General features: G+C 63.8%; 1 protein-coding gene across 1 annotated transcript; it reads right to left on the reverse strand.

The window, feature by feature from the left end:
* Positions 1–357: 357 nt before the first annotated feature.
* ACVRL1 (activin A receptor like type 1) lies at positions 358–9,847 on the reverse strand. Its single transcript, XM_068409936.1, has 10 exons — positions 9,546–9,847; positions 6,362–6,432; positions 5,235–5,459; positions 4,531–4,730; positions 4,321–4,420; positions 3,833–3,979; positions 3,465–3,740; positions 2,893–3,090; positions 1,503–1,633; positions 358–1,401 (listed from the first exon to the last, which is right to left on the reverse strand). The coding sequence occupies exons 1-10, from the start codon at positions 9,563–9,565 to the stop codon at positions 1,267–1,269; spliced, it is 1,503 nt and encodes a 500-aa protein (XP_068266037.1). The 5' UTR covers positions 9,566–9,847; the 3' UTR covers positions 358–1,266.
* Positions 9,848–20,986: the final 11,139 nt, after the last annotated feature.

Raw genomic sequence — 20,986 nt, forward strand, 5'->3', positions numbered from 1 at the left:
ATGTGCCGGGACCACCCGGGGACGGCCCCTTCCATCCCGGGGGGCTTCGCCCTCGCCCCCGCACCATCAGCAGCGCAAACCCCCTGGAGCGGGAGGGCTCACGGGGGCCGCAGCCCCCCCGGGGCAGCCCCCCCGGTGCAGCCCCCCCGGTGCAGCCGCGGCCCCCGCGGGCGCAGGGAGAGGGTCGGCACGAGGCTGGAGCGCGGTTTATTGGGGGGGTCCGGCGGTACCGGGGCGGTACACGGTGTTGAAGCCATAAATTAAGCCACGCAGAAGCGCCGGGGGGTCCCATCCTGCCGCGTCGCCCCCCCGGTACGGGAGGTTTGGCAGCTGTTAAGCGATAAAATAGCTTTACACTTTATTAAATATATTAAATCTTAATAATTAAATAATTCTGGAGGAGGGCGCAAAGCTGGGTCTGCGGAACATCCCGGTCCCGTGCACACTGCCCCGGACACGGGGTGGGTTTGGGAGTGGCGGCGAGCGGTGCGGGCTGGAGCCGGCCGCGGGGTGCACCGAAACTCCCCGGGCAACACCAAAAATTTGGCAAAAAGAGCAAAAAGAGCTCGGAAAGGGGCACTGCCGGCCGCGCGTGGGGAGGGATGAGGCCACCACGGCGATAGGAGCCACCGTCCCGGCGGTCCCCGTGGCACGGGGGATGCTCGGGGATGCTCCTCATCCCGGGGAGCCCCGAGATGTGCCGGGGTGCGGATCCAGCCCCGCCGCGGGCGATGCTGCCCCTGGATCGTCCTTTTCCCAGGTGAAACCCAGCCCCTCCTCGGGCGAGAGACACGCCGGGCACCGCAGCCCCGCCGGGGAATTCCTGTGCCGCCGCCGCCGAGCCCGCGGCACCGCCGCTGCCAACGCGCCGGGCGGGCAGGTTCGGGCAGCGCCCGCCGCCTGCGCACCGGGCCCCGGCGGTGGGTGGGTGCCCGGTTGGGGACGGCGTTGCGGCACCGTCCTGCTCGCCCCTCGGCTGTGGCATCTGGCCGGGGGGGCTCGGGGTGGGCACCAGCCCCGGGCGCCCTCTGCCATCCCCGCCGGGACGGCGAGACGGGACGGCGTCGGGGGATGGATCCGCGGGGTATTTTTGTAACCGGGCTGGAAGATTCCTCTCTGGCTTTTTTTTTTTTCTTCCCTATTTTTTCCCTCGTTGCGAATTCACAGGGGTGGGGGCGGCTGCGAGCAAAAGCCCCTCCGTGACGGGGAGCCGTCCCGGCGTTGCCCTCGCCGCCGTCCCCGGTGCAGCCGGTGCGTGCCCGGCGCTCACTGCTCCGTCTTGGGCTTTTCCAGGGAATTATTCAGCTTTTTCAGCGTCTTTTTGATGCGCAGGGCGGTGAGGCGGGCCGAGGGGCTCTGGTACCAGCACTCCTTCATGATCTTCGCCAGCGCCGACAAAACCTGGGGGGGAGGCACAAGAAGAGGGGAAAACGGAGGGGTTTCACGGGGGGGCAAAGGTCTGGCTCAGGGTGGGAGCGGGTCGGCCCCTCCCCGGGACTCACCGAGTCAGAGAAGAGGCGGTTGGGGATCACGGGGGTCTGCTGGTCGACGCACACCACCTTCTTCATGTCCTCGAAGCTGGGGTCGCTGGGGACGGCGTCGAAGAAGGGCGGGCGGTACTCCTCCACGATGCCTGCGGGAGCGGGGGGGTGTGAGGGTGGCGGGGGGTCATGGGGGTCACCCCAACCCTGCACATCATGGGGTACCTGGGGGGGCCGGCACGACCGACCCGCACCCTGCCTGGGGGGCACGTGGGGCCCCAGTGGGATTTGCCCCATGGCACCGGTGGTGATGCTGCCAGCGAGGTGTGTGGGTACAGCCCTGGCTGCACCGCGGGGCCTCACTGGGATGGCACAGGGACGCTGGGGATGGCTCCAGCACTGGGGTGGCACCGATGGTGGCTCCAGCACCAGCAATAGCCCAGCACCAGCCCTGCTATGAACCACGGCTCCAGCACGAGCTCTAGCATCAACCACGGCTCCAGCACCAGCTCTGGCATCAACCACGGCTCCAGCACCCACTCTAGCATCAACCACGGCTTCAGCACCGGCTCCGGCAGCGGCTCTGGCACCGATCCCACCTCCCAGCTCCCACCTCTGTCTGGCAGCCCCTTGGTGAGCCCGCCAGCTGGCCCAGCTAATCTCCACTTAGTGCCCCCATATGTCTGTGTGTCCGTGGGGTTTAACCCCCCTGGGGTGCCCCGAGCACCCACCAGCCCCCTGCACCGCAAAGGGTGGTCCCTGATCCTTGGGGTCCCCTGGAGCCCCCATCCCCGATGCCCTGGGGCCGTGCAGGGGCTGCTCAGCCTATCCCAAAGGACGAGGGTGCCTGGAAGGGTTAAACCCAGCTGGCTGAAGGTCATCCCCTGCACATGGCTCTGGTAATTCGGAGTAAATGTTTAATCTGAAGGAGCCCCGGGGCGGTAAATGAGATTATCCCAGCCAGACCTCGCCGTGAGGGGACCTCCTGCTCACCCGCCAGCACCCACCGCTTAATTAATGCTTCTAATGGACTTTGCCGGCAGCGAGCGGCGCTGGCTGGGCAGCCCTGAGGAGGCAGCATGCGGGACCCCGTCCCCATCCCTGTCCCTGTCCCCGTCCCCCCGAGCCAAGACCCGCCGGCCGGAGGTCCCGGCCGTGGCCGCCTTCCAGGCAGCGCTCGCCGCTGCTTGTTTTCTAATCAGCGTTGAGCAAACAAAGCGCTGATTGAGTCTAATGGGCCCTTTAATCAGGGAGCCGGGTGCTGACACTAGATTACAGTGTTTATAATTTACAGCTAATCTTCTGGGCGAAGGGAAAGGAAAAAAAAACCCATGAAAAGGAGGGAAGGAGGGAGCGGGCGCGGAGCCTCGCCGCGAGCCGGGAGCACAGCAGCCGGCCGGGAGCCGCTCACCGTTCACCACCGTGCGCCGGGTGATCTCCCAGAGCACCAGCCCGTACGCCCAGATGTCCGTCTTCTTGTAGGACTCGAAGCAGTCGGTGCGGATCTGCTCGCTGAGCACCTCCGGGGCCATGTAGCGCTTGGTGCCCACGCGGGGGTTGTTGCCGATGTCCAGGTAGTCGCTGCCCTGGGAGTGCATGACGGCCAGGCCTGCAGGGACGCCGGCCCCAGTCAGTGCCGCGCTGGTGCTGAAGCCCTGGGGCACCACATTGCTGGGGCACTGCAACCCTGGGGTACCGCATCCCTGGGTACCACATCCCTGGGTACCACATCCCTGGGTACCACATCCCTGGGCTGCCGCATCCCTGGGGCACCACATCCCTGGGTACCACATCCCTGGGGTACCACACCCCTGGGCTGCCACATCCCTGGGGTACCGCATCCCTGGGGTACCACACCCCTGGGTACCACATCCCTGGGTACCACACCCCTGGGCTGCCACATCCCTGGGGTACCACATCCCTGGGGTACCGCATCCCTGGGGTACCACACCCCCGGGGTGCCACATCCCACCCCCATCTCACCCAGGTCTGCGATGCAGCACTGCCGGTTGCTTTTCACCAAGATGTTCCTGCTCTTCAGGTCTCGGTGGGCGATGGCGGGCTTGCCCTGGGTGCCGAAGATCTCCACGTGGAGGTGGACGAGGCCGCAGATGATGGAGGAGGCCAACCCCAGGCAGGTCTCCACGTCCAGGGCCGTCCTCTGCAGGTAGTCGTAGAGCGAGCCGTTCTCGTGGTAGTGGGTGATGAGCCAGAGCTGAGTGCTGGAGTTCCTTGACGTCATGTCAGAGGCGATGAAGCCTGGACGGGGAGAAAAGCGGGGACCATGGAGCCACCGTGGAGCCACCGCGGAGCCACCGGGGAGACCCTGCCCCCCCTGGCCCCCCACTCACCCAGGATGTTGTCGTGCCGGAGGAGGACGGTGTTGTAGATCTCCGTCTCGCGGAACCACGACTGCTCATCCCGGGAGGAGAAGATCTTCACGGCCACGCTCTCCCCGTGCCACACGCCTCGCCACACCTCGCCGTAGCGTCCTTTGCCTGCCATGGCCATGGCACCGCGTCACGCAGCCCCTCCGGCCCCCGACCCCCTCCCCACTCCCAGCGTGATGAACCCAGCTCCCGGTGTGGAACAGCAAGAGGGTGGTGCATGGTCCATTGACCTTGGCCAACTGCCACCCACCCACCCAGCTGCTCTCTGCCTCCCCCAACAGCAGGACAAGGGGAGAACTGAGGGTCTCTACTGGTTTTGGCTGAGACAGTTGGGTCCAAGCCCCCCTCCTGGGTCGGGCGTTGCGATGTCATCGGGTCTGGCACATGCCCAAGCACCGGCTGAGGGGGGCCCAGGGCAGCCTCCCACCGCGCCTGGCCTCTCTCCTTACCCACACACTCCACGAGGGTGATTTGCCGAGCCACCGTTCGCTGGACGAGGAAGGGCAGCCCCGAGCCGCTGCCCGTCGTGCAGTCATCGTTCAGCAGGTCCTGTGCAGCCGGGGCGGCAGCGGGGTCAGCCCGGCGGCCGCCCCACACCCCCTGCATCTCTCCCTCCCACACCTCGGGGGCATTTGGGGTCCCACCCGGAGCTCACCCACCTCCAAAGTGCTGTCTCCCGCCATGGATGCCTTCAGCATGAGGTCCATGTCTCCCAAGTCGCTTTTCTTGTGGCGGTGCTGGGCCACCTTCCAGCAGAAGAGCGCCGTGAGCGCCGCGAGGACGAGGAGGGCGAGCAGCGGGACAAAGATCATCAGGAGGAGGCTGGGCAGTGAAGGCGCCTTTCCCAGGGCCTCTTCTCCTGTGGGGGGAGGAAACGATGGATGGGAGCATGAAGGTGGTGCTTGGGCTTGGACCTGAGAGGGTGGAGGTCTTGGTACTTGGGCTTGGGCTTGGACTTGGAGAGGGTGGAGGTCTTGGTGCTTGGGCTTGGGCTTGCCCTTGGGCTTGGGCTTGGACTTGGAGAGGGTAGAGGTCTTGGTACTTGGGCTTGGGCTTGCTCTTGGGCTTGGACTAGGGCTTGGGCTTGGGCTTGGAGAGGGTGGAGGTCTTGGTGCTTGGGCTTGGACTGGGGAGGGTGGCTCTGCATTGAGGTCAACCCCATGGATGGCAACCCCATGCAGGCACAACCCAAGAAGGGACAACCAAGAACATCTCGCTGGCTCTGTCCCACCTGGGCAAGGGTGACCCTGGAGGTGCTGAGTGAGGAGGGGGATGATCTGGAGACCCAACCACACCTCCAGCTGCCTGGGGAGCTCTACTCCTCTCCCCTCGGGCTCCTCGAAGGGGACCGTGCCCCCTGTACCTTGCAGGAAGATCTCCAGCTCGGCGTTGCACATGCTGGAGTCGCAGCACCTCATGCCGTACTGCTCCGTGACGGGCGTGCGGCAGTTCTCCAGGATGTTCTGGGAGAAGCAGCCCCTGTGCTGGGTGATGGTCCCCTCCTCCTTCCTCTTGCTGACGAAGCACACCTTGCCCGTGCAGGTGGGCTGGCTGCAGTGCGGCACGTCGCAGGCACAGAGCAGCTCGGCTGCGGGCACGAGGAGATGGCACGTTGTGCCACGGGGCCACCCCGCTGCCCGGCCTGGTGCCTCCCCAGCGGGTGCCACGGGGACGCTGCATTTCGGGAGCCGGGTGCTGAAGGTGGGGTCTATTCTGGAGCTTTCCCCAGCCACCCCGAAGGTGGCACAAGGGACGGCCGCGCTCCCGACCTCCCGATTTAGCTCTGCCCTTTGGCGCAGAAAATATCCCTCCTGGGAGCAGGGAGTTCAGCGCGAGGGCAGCCAGACGGACGGCGGCGAGGGGACGGACAGACAGACGGCGGCGAGGGGACGGAGGGCTGTGGCCAGCCCCCCTCCTGTGCCTGTTGCCCCCCTGCACCAAAGGCTGCCCGGTGCCGGGGCCATGGGGTGGTGGTGGGGCCGGGTTGGTAAGCCCTAGGGGCTAGTGGCCGTGGGGGCTGTTGGCCCCGGGGGCAGGATGGGGACCTGGTGGGGACTTGTCTCCTCAGTGAGTTCTGCTGCTCCTCCCCGGCACAGCCACGCTGCCTCGCTGCTCCCTGCTCGAGCACCGGTCCCCGGGTCACCCTGATGCTCCCCTGGGGTCGGAAGCAGCTCGTCCCCGCTCCCCCCGTCACCACCGTCACCCCCGGGAGAAACCACAGTTTAAAGCGCTTGATGAACCGTCGTTAATTAAGCTGCGATTGTCACTGGGAGGCAGGTCCCTGTCCCAGAGCGGGGATGCCCCTCTCTGGGGACACCGCGGTCCCTGGGGACCCCTGCGTCCCTCGGTGCGCGCTCGAGGCGAGCTGCGAAGAGCTGAGCTGCCCTCCGCGGGGGGTTATTTTAGCAGAGCAAGCGATGGGGCTCCCAAAGGGGTTATTTTACCCCCCCCGGGTGCCGGCTGCCTTCACCGCACCGCTTCGGTACTCACCGGCTGCGCAGCCGAGGGAGAGGGTCACCAGCGCCAGCACGGCCCGGGCACGGGCCCCGCAAGGCATCGTCCTGCGGGGAGCAGAGGGGTGAGAGGCAGCGCCCGCAGCCCCCCAGAGCCCCCCAGAGCCCCCGCAGCCCCCCAGAGCCCCCCAGAGCACCCCACAGCCCCCCTCAGCCCCCACAGCCCCCTGCAGCCCCCGGCCCCCCCAGGGGCTCATCACCAAGCCAGGGGTGGCTGCGGGGCTTTTGGGAAGGAAGCGGGGGGGGGCCGTGGTGAGCAATGGGGGTCAGCAGGGAGGGAGAGGGTGAGCGGAGTGGCGCGGGGTGGGATGTGCAGCTTCCAAGTGGAGCCTGGCTCCGGACATCCCGGGTACAGCCCTTCCTGAGAGCCGGTCCCCGGGACCCCCGAGCTTGGGGGATCCTCCCGGCCGCAGCGTGGGGCCCCACGGCACTCGGGGCCACTCCAGACCCGGGGCCTCGCCATGTCCGTGCTGCCCCAACATCTTTCCTTTATCCCAGTGATCCATATTTTGGCATTTCCCACCATTCCTGTGGCTCCCGCGCTGCAAAAGCCCAGCGGGCAGCGGGGTCCGTGGGCTCGGCAGCCGTGACACCACCGGGCACCCCAGGGTGGGTAAGACCCGAGCCACGGGACGGAGCTGAAACCCCCCCACGCTGCGTCCCCAACCCCTGCTGGCACCCAGCCCCGGGGGGGCTTTTGCACGGAGCTTATCGATGACACAGGCGTTGTGAGCAGCCAAAAATTCCCCAGCTGTGCCTTTGGGGGAAGTTAAGCTATTTTTTGTCCTTCTAAAAGAGACATTTCTGCCAAACCAAACACGGCGGAGCCGGCGCTGCCCCACGCCCCATCGCTGCCCCTTCCGCACGGCCCGGGGTTCGGCCGGCGGCAGCCGGGGCTCTCCGGCCCCTCCTCGCCTCATTCTTCGTGGTTCCCAACATAAACACGCCAAAGTCGCCGTTTCCTGCGATTGAAGGAGCCCTGCCCAGGGCCGCCGGGACAGGAATCAAGATTGTTTAGATTCTGGCCTTGATGGGGAAGCGAAGTCACGCAAGCCCGGCCCTCAAGAGCGCCCGCGGACGTGGCCGACCCAGGCAGGCTCCGGCTGTGGCGTAAAATGGGCTTTTCCTCCCCAAAATAGCTCGCTTGCTTACGGGGAGGAAACGGTGACCGGGTGCTGGGGCTGGAGGGCAGGAGCGGGGTCTGGTGCTGGGTGCCCCGTGCCAGGAGTGATGCCCGGGCTGATCTCCGGCTGAAGCAGAAGCTGCTCGCTCGGCTGGCCCGGGATCGGCGGGTTTTAAAAAATAAACTCCCCTGGAGCGGGGCAGCAGCTCCCCGAGCCCCCGGGATGCAGCTCCCCAAGCCCCCGGGATGCAGCTCCCCGAGCCCCTGGGATGCTCCCAGGCACAAGTGCTTCTCCTTGCAATCCCCAGAGCTACGAAACTCAGCTTTTCCAAGGGACACCGAGACTCCCGGGTGGTGAATTCCCTCCTCGGGGGCATTGCCATAAAATCCCGGCTGCGGGATATCTGCCGTGAAGCACAAAGCGGTCGGGGCCTCACCCAGCACTTTTCTGTCCATGCAACAGCGTCACGCGAGAGCAAAACCCTTCACCATCCCTGGCATCCCACGGGAAAAACATCCCAGGTGCTTCTGTGAGGGGTCGAACCAGCCCCCGTGTCCCCATCCCCGTCCCCAACCTCCCTCCCTCCTGTCTCGCGCTGGACCCGCAGCTCCCGCACCCTCCGCAGCATCTTCCCAGCCTGGCTGGGGCGCGATGGCAGCTCGCGTTGCCCCGTTACATCCCGCCATCCTTTGGGATTTGTAGCAGAAGAAGGAAAAAACCCCAATTAAAACCTCTCAGAGGGGGTGTGGGTGCTGGCACAGGCGGCTGGGAGCGATGGGCAGCCGTGCCGCGGTGCTGCCAGCCGGGGGGGTCCGCAGCAGCCCTGGGGAAGGGGCATTTCCCCGTGACCCCACGGAGAGAAAAGCAAAGGGACTGTTGTGGGGAGCGGGAGGCGGTGGGAGCCGGGGGAAGGGGCAGCTGGGGGGGATCCTGGCAGGGCGGCTCGAGGACCCCTCGCTCTTGCCGGGGTGGCTCAGTGGAGCTTCGCAATCCCGACGCTTCCGCCCCCCCTGCGGTTTCTGCTGCTCCCGGGGGGGTTTCGCCGCAGGATGCGGCTCGTGACTCAGTTCCCCTGTGTCGCCTTCTCACGGGGAGCCAGACATGGTGGAGACCCTCGCCCAGGCAGCGCAGCACCAGTGCCCACCCATGGCACCAGTGCCGGTGCGGGCTGGGGGCAGCAGGGCGAGCCAGGCGTGTGCCGGCCGCCGATGGCACCAGCGTGAGGGGCTGGATGGACACGGCGTCAGAGGTGCCAGAGCTTTGCCGTGGGCTCCCAAGGCTTCAGCCCACTCTCAGGCAACACACGAAGGTTTTCCTCCCTCCTCCCCATCGCTGCAGGTTGGTCCTGCACGCAGCAAAGCTCTTCGTGTCCTCTGGACCCTCCGGTGCAGCCGGTGCGGGAGGGATGGACGCAACTCCCAGCTCGGGGACCCGCACGGGTGGGCTGCGCCGCCGTGGCCCCTCTTGCATCGACGGGCATCGCTGTGCCACGAAGGAGAGATGTCAACAGAGCAACAAACCCCGCTCGTGCTCGTCTGCCCACGGCATGGCTCCCACCGGCTCCGCTTTAGGCTCCCTCCTCGGAGCCACCCAGTGTTTGGCTTCGCCCAAGGGCTGCATCGAGGTGGCACGTCCCGCGGCGTCAGGGCCCCACCGCCCTCGCTCAGCGCCCGGCTCGCGGAGCTGTCAGCTTTCCCTCTGTTTTCCCCACGCCTTTTCAAAATACACCCAAATTCCCCGTTTCCCGTGTCAGCTCCGGGCTCTCGGTACTAACCGTGTGTTATTTCAGCTCTTCAGCAAGGACCTGGGGACTGATCCTGCTGCTGCTGCACCGGTGTCAATCCGGATTTACACTCCCGGCTCTGCCAGAGCCCCGATTCCACCCTCTGCCTCGCTGACGTCAACCCCAGCGTCCCACCAAACGCGAAGGAAATGGAGCCAAATCCTGATTTCAGCTGCACTGGGGTAAATCAGGAGGGAGGCGCTGAGCTCGGTGCAGCCCCGCACCCCACGAGCACCCGGCGCTTCCCCACTCACCTACAGCATCCGTGTCCCATGGGTGCCCACGGCTCTGCCCGGCCCCGGTGACGCTCCCCCGGCCGCGGTCCGAGCTTGGAGGTGGCTCAGCCGGGGCAGCCCCGCTCCGTGCCGTGCGCCCCGGCTCGGAGGGGCTTCATGGGTCTGCTCCCCTCCAGCTGCCCATCCCAGCACCACGGGGGCTCTCACGGCCGCGGCGTCGCCCGTCCCGGTGGGGGAACGTCTCCGTCACCGTCCCAGCCCCGGCTCGGCGGCCCCGTTGTCCGAACGCAGGCGCTTGGCGAGCGCTCCGTGGTCTGGATGTGGGAGAAGTCACAAAAATGTTTCTTATTACTGCCTCTTCCTGCCTGGCTTCTCTCCACCACTCCCAGCTAATAAAGCATTTCCTATTGCTGAGCACACAGCCGCGGCCAGCCTCCCTTCCTCCCGCGCACCGGGCCCCAGCTCCATCCTGGTTGCTCTCCCTCGGCCCGTTCCTCCCACCCCTGTCCTTCACCGGCGGCTTTCCCACCCGATTTCCCGGCTTTCAAGGCAAACCCAAGCCCTTGGTGGGGGGACGTCCATCACGTCTCCTTCCTCGAGCATCTAAAGGCTTTTGGTAGAAACGCAGCTGGTGGCTTTGGTGGTGCTGGGGGTGGGAATGGTCCAGAGAGATGCTGCGGGAATGACCTTGATGTGCTTGGCCATCCCTCCTGCTCCAACACCCATTGGGATGGGAGCATTGTGGTGGAGCTGAGGGGCTCCCTGGGTATTTGGTGGTGGCCACAAAGCTTTCGGGGTGCTGAGCTGGAGGGTGGGGGGGGGTTTCTCCCCCCTGGGGGAGTAACGCGGCATCGGGGGGTGCTGCCGAATGGCCGCCCCATCAGGGATGCTCTGCCCCGGCTGTGGGCACGGAGCGGGGCTGGGGTGGGGCGAGGGGGTTTGCTCGGTGCCTCCTGCCTCCATGTCCCCACTGTCCCTCACCATAGCCTGGGCAGGCGCTGGGACACGGGCGGCGGGGCCGTTCCCACGGGGGGAGCCTGGGCACTTCCCTCTCTCCCAGGACACGTGGGGCCGTCGGGGCTGCGGAAGCGCCGCTTCCCCTTTCGCCACGTCGGGGTCGTGCTTTGGGCTGCCCCACTCTCAGCAGCTTCGTGCTCCTCCTGTCCCCCTCCAGCACCTTCCCAAGCCCCATCCCTGCCGCTCCCCCGGCTGCTCCCCCGGCACCGTGACCCGCTCCCACGGGCAGGCAGGGGCAGGCAGGGGCAGGCAGGGGCAGGCAGCAGCACACCGTCTGCCATCGCAGCCTTTCCTAACAAAGTGCCAGGCTCGGATTTACCTCTCCATTCCCCACCACATCACCAACCCCAACCGCATCCTGAACCCAACGGGCACCCGGAGCCGCCCCGCGCCGGGGGAGCGGAGCGCCGCCGTGAAGCTTTGAGGTCTCGCCGGCCGCCTCTCCCCTCGCTATCGCCCGTGATCTAGGAAGTTGAAACAAACAAAAGCACAAAACCAGGATAAAACACGAGGGACCTTCACGCGTGACCTTGCCCGCGCTGGGGCCGGGCGGTTGGTGGAGCCGGCGCGGGGGAAACGGGCAGTTTCCATCAGATAGGAGCTGCCCGGGAGGAAGCCGGTGCCTGCAGACGCCTTATCGCCGTGACCATCTCTGCTCTGGCGCGCAGGTCCCGCTGATCTGGCCGGCGATCGGCCGCTCCCAGGGCTATTCTTGGATGGCTCCGGTGTCCCTGCTGCCTTCCAGGGGTGCAGGCATACGGCGGGCGCTGGCACCCCGCTTTTACGGCTGTGGGCAGGAGCTTCCCCGGGCAGCCGAGCGCGCCGGCTCTCCGGCGAGGGCTGGTGCCATCCCTGAACTTTCATCTTCCAAGTGGGGCAGCTCCATATTTTTAACAATAATCATCACTGACGGGATAAATACTTGCTTCAAAACATCTAAAAGTCACTAAGTCCCGACCCTGGGGGGCTCAACGGGTGGGAGCGCCAGGCTGGGCTGCGGCTCCAGCGCTGCCGCTGTGGGAAAACAGGAGGGTGGGGGCACCCACGGACCGTGGCTGGACCCATCCAGCTGCCCCTCGGGGTTTCACCGAGCTGTCCCCACCGCGGCAGAGGGGGACGAGGGGCCGGCAGGAGCCCGGCTCTCCCTTCCCCCCGTGCCGCAGGGGCCGGGCTGGCACGGCGCAGACCACGGCTGCTCCATGTGCCGTCCGCCCCCGGCTCATCTGCGAGCCACCGCCGGGAGCTGGCGAAGGCAGGCGGCCACGTGCCAAGGGCTGGAGGGGAACAGACGGGGAGGCTGCAGCTCCTCCTCGAGCAGCATCCTTCCCCGCCTGCCCGCCGCTCGGCCCAAACCTCTCTGTGCCACCAGACAGACAGAGCTGCAGCAGGGAGTGGGGGCTTTTGGCCCCCTAAAGAAGGGGGTGGCAAAGGGAGGGGGCTCCATCCCTGGCCAAGGGCTATTTATTACCCCAATAACTAGTGCTTCGGGCAGCTCTCGCTGCCAGTCGCTCTCCCTGGGGGTCAAACCCCAGGTGCTGCTGGAACCAGTGTCCCAGTTTCACCTTCCCACGCCCCAGGATGGAGCCAGATTTAAGAGGAGCTTGAAATATGGGGGCTGAAGGGCTGCGGGGACCCAGGGGTGGTTTGCTTGGGACCGGGGACCGCTGGGTCCTGTCCTGGGTAACGAGGGAGCACAAACGCTGCCTCCGCTCTGCCTGTCCCCGCTCTGGAGGGTGTCTGGGCTGGTGGGGACGGAGCCCACGAGCACCCCAGGGGTTTCCAGCCCGTGCCTGGCACCTGGAGCTCCCATTAACCCTCCCACAGAGATGATTCCCCGCACTGAACCTCAGTGTGTCCATCTGCCACCTGGGAATACGCGGGAGTGGGGAAGTTATTGTCACCGAGGGGGTGACAGGGCGGCCAGGGGACGCTGGCAGCGAGGGGGAAGCGTTGCTGCCAGCCCGAGGAGCAGCCCTGAGCTTTATCGTTAAATCAATCCCGTTAACATGGCAACCGCTTCCATGTTAATCTGCACAGCCACATTCCACCGCGTGCTGCAAGATGAAGATCTTGGGAAAATCAAAGAGGAAAAAAAAAGAGAAGAAAAAAAGGAAAAATGAAGAGAAGAGCGACTTCAGCTGCAGCCCTGCTCCCGGGCAGAGCCAGAGCCCAGCCCGCCACGGGGCAGCCCCGTCCGCTGCACCGGAGCCTTGGGGCGACCGGGCCACAGAGGGGACAGGCGGGTGGCACCGGGGAACACCGCTTGCAAGGCCTTTTGCAGCCGTCGGGGCTCTGCAAAGCCACCGGCTGCCACAAGAGGCTGCCGGAGGCCGCGGGAGGAGGCTCCGGCCCGGCGCGGCGGCGGGGGGGAATGGGGAGACTGGGGGGACTGGGGGGACCGGGCCGGGGTCCCAGCACCCTGTCCCGGCACAGCCCTGTCCTCCCTCGGACGGGGAACACTCGGATGGCTTCTTAGAGGGCAGCGGGCAGGCTGGGCTTAGGTATTACATTTATTATTATTACTATTTTTTTTTTAAAGAAGTTTGTACATAGATGTCATGGCATGATCCCGGATGGCATAGCATCCTTCCAGATGTGGTGGCATCCTCCCACCCATCGTGGCATCGCCCCAGATCTTATAACATCCTTCCAGATGTGGTGGCATACTCCTAGACGTCATGGCATCCTCTTGGATGTCATAGAATCCTCCCAGATGTGATGACATCCTCCCAGATGTGACGACATCCTCCCAGATGTGATGGCATCCTCTTGGATGTCATAGCATCCTCCCAGATCTTATAACGTCCTTCCAGATGTGATGGCATCCTCCCAGATGTGGTGGCATCCTCCCAGACGTGATGGCATCCTCTGAGGCTTCGCCTGAGCCTCACTGCCTGGGAACCTGTCCCCTCCAGGCCATCCTGGACAGAGGGAGGGGGTGAGGCACAGCTTGGAGATACATAACACAGCTGACACGTGGAAATGGCAGCGGGGAGAAGGACGTCCCTGCCAAGAGCACCGGAGCTGGCTGCATGGCTGCTGAGAGCGGCTGCCCCGGCCGCAGAGCATCGCTGTGAACCCACGGGCACTAAATCACGGCTGATACTCAGGAGCACCCGCGCAGGTGGGGGGTCGGGAAGGGGCTGGAGAACAGCCCTGATCCCTCACCCCTCGCCCAGGGTCCGTCGGGGGAGCGCCGAGCCCGGTGGTCTGGCCCAGGTCACTCATCCCTCCCTGCCCGGTCATCTCCATCACAAAACCAGGGCGCAATAACTCAGCACGGACGGGAAGTGGAGGGCGTTGATTTAAACCCGCGGCCGGGCTCTCCTCACCCTGGCCCCCCTCGGCGCGGTCGGGGCCGGGTCACGGCTGAGCGCAGCTCCTGCCCCCGCGCACGGGGACGCGGTGACAAGCTTTGCTGCGTGGCCCCATCCAGCCCCGCTGCCTTCGCTCTTGGGGGACGCCCAGGGATGGAGCAGCAGGGGAAGGGCCGGGTGCTGCCGCGGCCGTGCGGGAGGGTGAGGAGGTGTCTGGTGTGTCACAGCCCTGCTCCCAACCCGGTCGTAAATCCGTGGCGGGTGTCACCGTACGAGATGACAACGCCAACCCTGGTGACCCGAGGGGTTCTGTACCGTGGTGTAAATCCCATCCTCTGCCTTCCCCATCGTCTGTGTGGCTGGAGACCAAACCATCCGCCTCAGCCGCTGCCCGCAGCCCTTTTCCTGACCCAAAACACTGCAGAGGGGGGGTTGCCTCCCACGGCGGGTCCTGCCATGCCGGGGAATGTCACCCCCTGCCACCGGCGAGGACAAAGCAGTCGGTGCCTCCGTCCCACTCAGCTGAGCACCTCGGGGAGCTGCTGCCCATGGTCTTGGGGTCGCAGGGACAATAACCCCTTGTCTTGTCCCTGCCTGGTACCGTGCCAGGACACCGGGAGGTGACCCATGGTGACACACGCACGACTGACAGCCCCGAGCCCAAACCAGAGAGGAGCCTCTGGCTCGAGGGCGTCTGTGGGGAGCAGGATCGGGCCCTGGGTACCAGGTACCAAACCAGCCCCGCGTGCGGCTGTGCAGGGGCTGGCGAGATGCTTCGGCACCGCCACGGCTCCGGCCGCTCTGATTCCCACCCCGCCACCGTCCTTTTTAATTTAGGACCTTGGGGTTAAAAAAAATAAATAAATGCCAAGAGAGAGGCTTTTCTGATTAAATTACAGCCGGCCAGCGCCGGAGCCGGAGATCAATTTCAATTTCTCCCCTTTTTTTTTTTTTGGAGGGGAGGGAAGAGCCGGGGCTGGAGGGGGGAGAAAATCAGACTTGCTAATTCCCCGGCTGTAATTATACCTAAAGAGAGATGGTGCTGCATGAGGTCCCTGGTGTGCGAGGGGTAATTCAGGGTTGCTTTGCGAGGCCTCGATGAAATTTGGAAGGAGAGGGGCTTCCCCCCCTTCCCATAATTGTATTTCTGGTGCCACAGCTGGTGCCGGCTCCGGATACTCGCTATAAAGAAGATGGATCGCGGCGCGCGGAGGGAGGCGAGGTGACGGCATCGCTCCCTCGCCTTCCTGATGAGCATTATCCATCAGGCCCTTTACAAGGCAGCGGGAGCCCCGACAATAAGGAATCACCCGGCAGGTAAAGGCCACCATGTTCAGTGTCCAGCGTCCCTGTCCCCAGCCCGTGTCCCTGCCTCCGCCTGGATTTATTTCCAGCCCATCTTGGTCGTCACCGTGTTCCTCAGCCTTCCCCAGCTCCATGAAAATGACTTTTAACCAGGAGCGAGGTCCAGGGTCCTGTAGCACCGTCCCTGCGGCAGCGGCGATGCCCAGCACCCACCTGATATTCAGAATATCTCCTGAAACCCTGATCTTGGAAGACCCGTTAGGTCACGGGTGCCTGGGAGGGGGCTGAGGAGGAGCCTGGCCACGAGGGCTGCAGAGAAAAGCCTGGAAACGAGCCCGAGCGCCGCAGCGAAGGTCCCAGGGGCTGGTGGCGACCACGAACAAAGTAATTGATTTTTTTTAATGCGTTTGGCAGGAAAACCAGCTGCGTCGTTTGTGGGTATTTCCCCGTATCTATAAGACGCTGTTTCTCGAGCCGCTGGCTGGGCATCTCCTGGCAGCACAAGCGTGCGCAGCCATGCTCACACCCATCCTCTTCCTCACGCCGGGTCCCTCCCCACCAAACGCAGTCGCTGCTGCTCACCCAGCCGGGGGAAAAGCAGCTCCTGGGGCTGAGAAAAAAAAAAACAACCTCAAAATCTCCCCCAGCTCCAAGGTGCTTAACCCAGCCCCGCCGAGGTCTCGTGCTTCTGGAGCCCGGGAGGAACAGGGGCCAGAGGAAACCTAATAACTGCCCTGGGGTGGCCGAGTGTGGAGAGCTAAAAACGAGCCGGGTCCCTGGCTGTGTAAATAAATGTCGAGTTATCTGATCAGGCAGGGAACAAATAGAGACAGGAGAGCGCAGAGATGGGAGCTGCATCTGCCCTGACCGTGGATGGGAAGGGTGGGATGCCCCGAGCCCGGGGAAGGGACGTGCAGGAGGGACCAGGATGGAGGGACTGGGGACAGAGGGACCAGGGATGGAGGGACCAGGATGGAGGGATCAGGATGGAGGGACCAGGGACAGAGGGACCAGGGATGGAGGGACCAGGATGGAGGGATCAGGATGGAGGGACCAGGGATGGAGGGACCAGGGATGAAGGGACAGGGATGGAGGGACCAGGGATGGAAGGACCAGGGACAGAAGGACCAGGGACAGAGGGACCAGGTATGGAGGGACCAGGGATGGAGCCGGGTTTGTGATTTACAAGCTGTGACAAGGGCAGCGGAAAGTGATGGATGGGAGGTGGGTAACGCCGCTCCCCAGCTGGGCTCCCTCGTGTTCGCGGAGGGGAGAGGACGTCCCCAGCTATTTATCATCTCTCCCCAGGCCCCCCGAGGGCTGCGAACACCCCGTGTCCCGCACGCGCCGGGTGGGTTAACCCTTTCCGAGGGTCCTGGGGGGTCTCTGCCGCCCGCGCCCCGGCTGCAGCAGGAGGAGGCGGTTTTGCTCTTGTTCTCTGCTTCTGCCCCAAAGCACCCGCAGAGAGGGGGGATGCTGCTGCTCTGGAGGAAGCAGGCAGGGGCTGGGTGAGCTGGTTCCTTGATGGAAAACAGAATCTTACCCTTTTTGCATTTTTTTTTGAGCTTGGGGACCTTTTTCTGGCTGCGCAGGGTGGGCAGCACGGAGCAGGCTGAGGCTGGCAGCTCATCACAGGAGTGACGATGATGGGGGCAGCAGAAAACTGTGAAGAGCAACTGGAGCCAGAGGAACCCCCCCGGACCCCAGGCGATGCCGATCCCCCCCCCCGCAGCTCCTCGGCCAGCGCCGCCTTATTAGATTTGGCAAAATATTACGGGCGTGTTTGGAAGGTTAATTAACACAAGGCGCTGCCGCGCGGGAACCCGGCGGTGCCGGTGGGTGAGCCCTGGGCCAGCCGAGCTGAAATAAAACCTGCCCCAGCACCATGCGCCCAGGACCACCTGGTGCCTTTTTCTGGGTCTTCTCTGGGCAGGATTAGACCCGGCACTGCCCAGTCCTTCCTGCTGCCAACTGCGGCGTCAGGGCACGCAGCCCTCAGAGCATCCCCAACGCGATGCTTCCCCGTTATCCCGACCCTACAGGCACCTTATCCTGACCCTATGGGTACCTTATCCCGACCCTATAGGTACCTTATCCCCACCCTATAGGTACCAGGCGTATAGGGGACCTGCTTTATCAGTGGGGAAACTGAGGAACGAAGCTGCGAGGGGAGCTGGCTGCGTTGTGCGGGGGAGCTGGGCAGGGCAAAGGTTTTTCCTTTGACACAAACCGCATTTAGAGGAAAATCCTGCGCCTGGCAGCTCGTGGGATCACCGCAGGGCAGCAGCCGTGGTGGGAGACGCTGGGTGCCGGCAAACAAAGCCGAGCTGGAGCTGAGGTGCCGTTTGGGGTGATTTCCCCGCTCCCACGAGCCCCGTGTGTGTGTCGGGGCTCCCATTCCTGGCGTGTTTTACACGGCCGGGCATGTGGTTGTATTTTGTTTTGCCAACCTTTGCTTTCCCCGGAGGGGGGAATGAAAGGGCCAGTGTGCCGCCAATTTATTGTGCCTCCCGAGAGCCCCTCGGCTGCCGAAAAAGCAGATGCCTTCTGCTTAATCTGGCCTGTTGCTATGTAAACCTCCTGCCCGCTTTGATGTCCCCTATAAATACTCCATGTGTTTCCAATAAACTGGCGTTTTTATCACTGGAGCTGTTAAAGGCAGATCTGTGTCAGATTTGTCCCTGGGCTCGGCCGGGGGTTCGCTGGGGATAACCTCGCTGCCCTCGTAAAGGGGCTCCGTGGGGCTGGGAGCGGGGTCTGGGGCTGGGAGGGGAGGTGGAACCTCTCCCGCGTCCGGCACGATGCTCCCAGGGGAAGGGGATGCTGCTGGGTGCTGATGGGCAGACGGGGTCGAACCCTGCGCTGGGGCCACCGCAGCCCCCGGGACCCCCAGAGCTTCGCCCACCCAACTGGGGATCCCCAGAGGTGCCGCTCCCCCACATTCCTTTAAGTGCCTCTTGCAGGCGTGCAGGAACCCGGGCTCCTTGGGGGTGATCCCAGCATCTCGTTGGGGTTTTTTTCAGCCCTTAATTTTGTGGCTTCACTGATGCAAGAGCCAAAGGGCGTGCAGGGAGCCCAGGCCAGCGCCCTGCCATGGGGAGCAGCCCAGGAACAAGGACCTCCCCGCTTTTTGTTAATATTATTTCGCTGAGGTTTTGGGGTGAGACCCCCAACAACCACCTCCTGTGGTGCTGAGGGCCATGGGCTAGTGATGGCCTTGGCAAGGCTGGGTTAATGGTTGGACCTGATGATCTTAAAGGTCCTTCCCAACCCAAATGGTTCTATGAAGGTCTGACACGGGTGGGTCACGCTCCTGCAGCTCCAGCGTCTCCATCCCGATGCCCCACCATGTATGGAGGGCACCTGGGTGGCCCACGCTCTGGGCATGGCCAGCATGACGTTGAGCCCCCCAGCAAAGCCCAGCAGCAACGGGGCTACCAGCAGCGGGGTTGGGTAACCAGCGCCTCTGCCCTGTTGGGAAACTGGGGGATGGGTTGTTGTGGGGTGGGTTTTTTGGTTCTTTTTTAATCCCTATTTTGGTCTGAAACGTGGTGTCAGGGGCCTGGCTGATATATGCTGCAAAAAAAGGGGTCGGCAGCGGCGGTATTCTTTATTTTGACAGGGCAATGAAAGTGTTATGTAGTCGTGACGCCTCCCTGCTGCTCCACCCCCCTCGGCCTTTATCAACCTGAAAGAACCCAGGATCCTATTTATAACCCAACCTGAATTGTGCGATGCGTGGGGAAGGGGCCCACAAAGAGCCGTGATTTATGAACACGGAAAAAAAAAACAATGCAGACCCTCCACGCTCAACGCCGAGGGGAGACCCCTTCGCCCAGCCCCAGCGCGGCGGGGACTAACCCGGGGGGGTTCGAAATGCCCCCGCTTGGTTTGCACAAGGTGGAAGCGTTTGGGTTTGAGAAGAGAAGCCAGAGCTGCCCCGGGCACCTGATCACCCTCCCCGGGCACTATAGCTGCTATATGGACCACGCGATCTGCCCCGTCCCGGTGGGGTTTGCTGCCTTCACGGGTGGGTTGTGCTGAACGTCCCGAGGGTGTTTGTACCCCAGGTTCCCTCCTGCAACGCTGCTCACCACAAGATGTCCACAAGCGTCTTTCTAAAATTATTTAATAGGTTTTAAATTAATTACGTTGATAAAAAAGCGCTTTCTGCTGGCACGTCGGGAGCGCTGACAGATTGCCAAGCCCCTCGTTACGGCGCGGGGGGAAGGGGAGGGATGACAGCCAAGCTCGTCTCTCCAAGGTCAAACCACTTCCATCCCTCACCCTTGCCTTCCTAACGACGTCGTCAGCGAGCTCCGGCATCGGCAGCTCTGGGGGGAAGGAGCCCGGCCGTCGGGCTTGGCTCCACACGCAGGGACACGGGGACATCCATGGCAGTGGCTCAGGATGGGTTTGGGGTGGCGGGGGGCTTCCCTGGCCTGATACCCGCTGTCATCGATGGCAGTTCAGCTTTTGAGTAGCTTTTTATGGCTGTGAGTAGTTGAGAGGAGAGCATTGGCGCTGTCTCTTGCTGTGCCGCGTCTGCGGGGGTTCCCTGTACCCCAGCACTCGCTTCCCATTTCCCCTTTTTCCACCTTTTTTGGACATAAACCCGGGAGCAGCCAGGGCAGGGGTGGTGACCCTGATGCCATCGATGGGCCTCTCGCCCCTTGCACTTGTATCAGGTTATTGCTGATGACACCCGAGCGTGGCGTTTGTGATACCTCCCTTCGGAGTCGGGACACGTTGATGACTTTCCCTGCCTAATTACTGCCAGATCGCCTGTCCCTGTCCCCAGGGATGTGGCTGCACGTGTGGGGAGACCGGCAGGGGCAGGGAAATCTCACCCTCACCCCAGCTTCGCTGCCACCAGGCTCTGCTGAGAAACCTGCAGCACCAGGATTCATTTATTAACAATTTCCAGTGCCAAAGCGTCCGGCCGTTGGGCTGGGCGGCATTAAGGATGCTCTGCCTGCTGCTGGCGATCTCCTCCACCTCCCCATCGCTGGACCATCACCCGGGGTTTGGTGTGTTGGGTACCACCATCCACCGGTGTCGGTCCGTGAGCTGCCCGCTCCCAGCACAACCCCCGCGCTGCGGTTTCATGCCGAAGAGCTTAACGAGGGTGTTTCTTCTATCTTAACTAATTTATTCTCGTACACATCGAGGTCAGCCAGGGTGCAGGGCGCTGCGACCCGAGTGAGAAAAGCTCTTGACAAGGGAGATCTTGCTCTGCTTTCCGTCAAGCGTCAGCCCCGCTGCCATCGGCGTTTCCCTTCGGTGTCGGAGCCGAGATGCCGCTGGCACGGCTTCACCGGGGAGTGATACCCGGCACCGGCTGCCTGCGTGTGCCACAGCCACGTTACGGTGAGTTTTGGTCTTGCCTGTCCAAGCAGAGCCACGGGAACGGGCAGAACACGACTCTGCGCGCCTGGATGGTGCCGTGGCCGCTCGATGTGCCAGGTCCCAGGCTGTGGTGAGCCACGGCACCGGCAGGACTGCCCGGAGCAGGGGGGGGGAAATGACAGCGAAGGGATTTTTAAGAGGCAGCTGCTTGTAGGGGCTTGTTGTGGGAAAAGCAGATCCAGGTGCTGCACTCAACCGAGCGTGAAAACCAGCGGAGGGGAAGGGATGGAGCTGCTGTGCGCGCTGCGGGCGCCTGGGTTTTACCGTGCAGGGGAGACCAAGGAGCTCATCTTGTGTCCCCGGACACTGGGGACACACTGGCCCAACTGGTGTTGCTGAGGCTTCCTGGGTGTCGGACCAGCAACTGCCTCCTCAGCCCTCTTCTGCCTCCACCACAGCCTCAACTCAGAG

The sequence above is a fragment of the Nyctibius grandis genome, chromosome 11 (genome assembly GCF_013368605.1).
Source record: "Nyctibius grandis isolate bNycGra1 chromosome 11, bNycGra1.pri, whole genome shotgun sequence".
Classification (NCBI taxonomy): domain Eukaryota; kingdom Metazoa; phylum Chordata; class Aves; order Nyctibiiformes; family Nyctibiidae; genus Nyctibius; species Nyctibius grandis.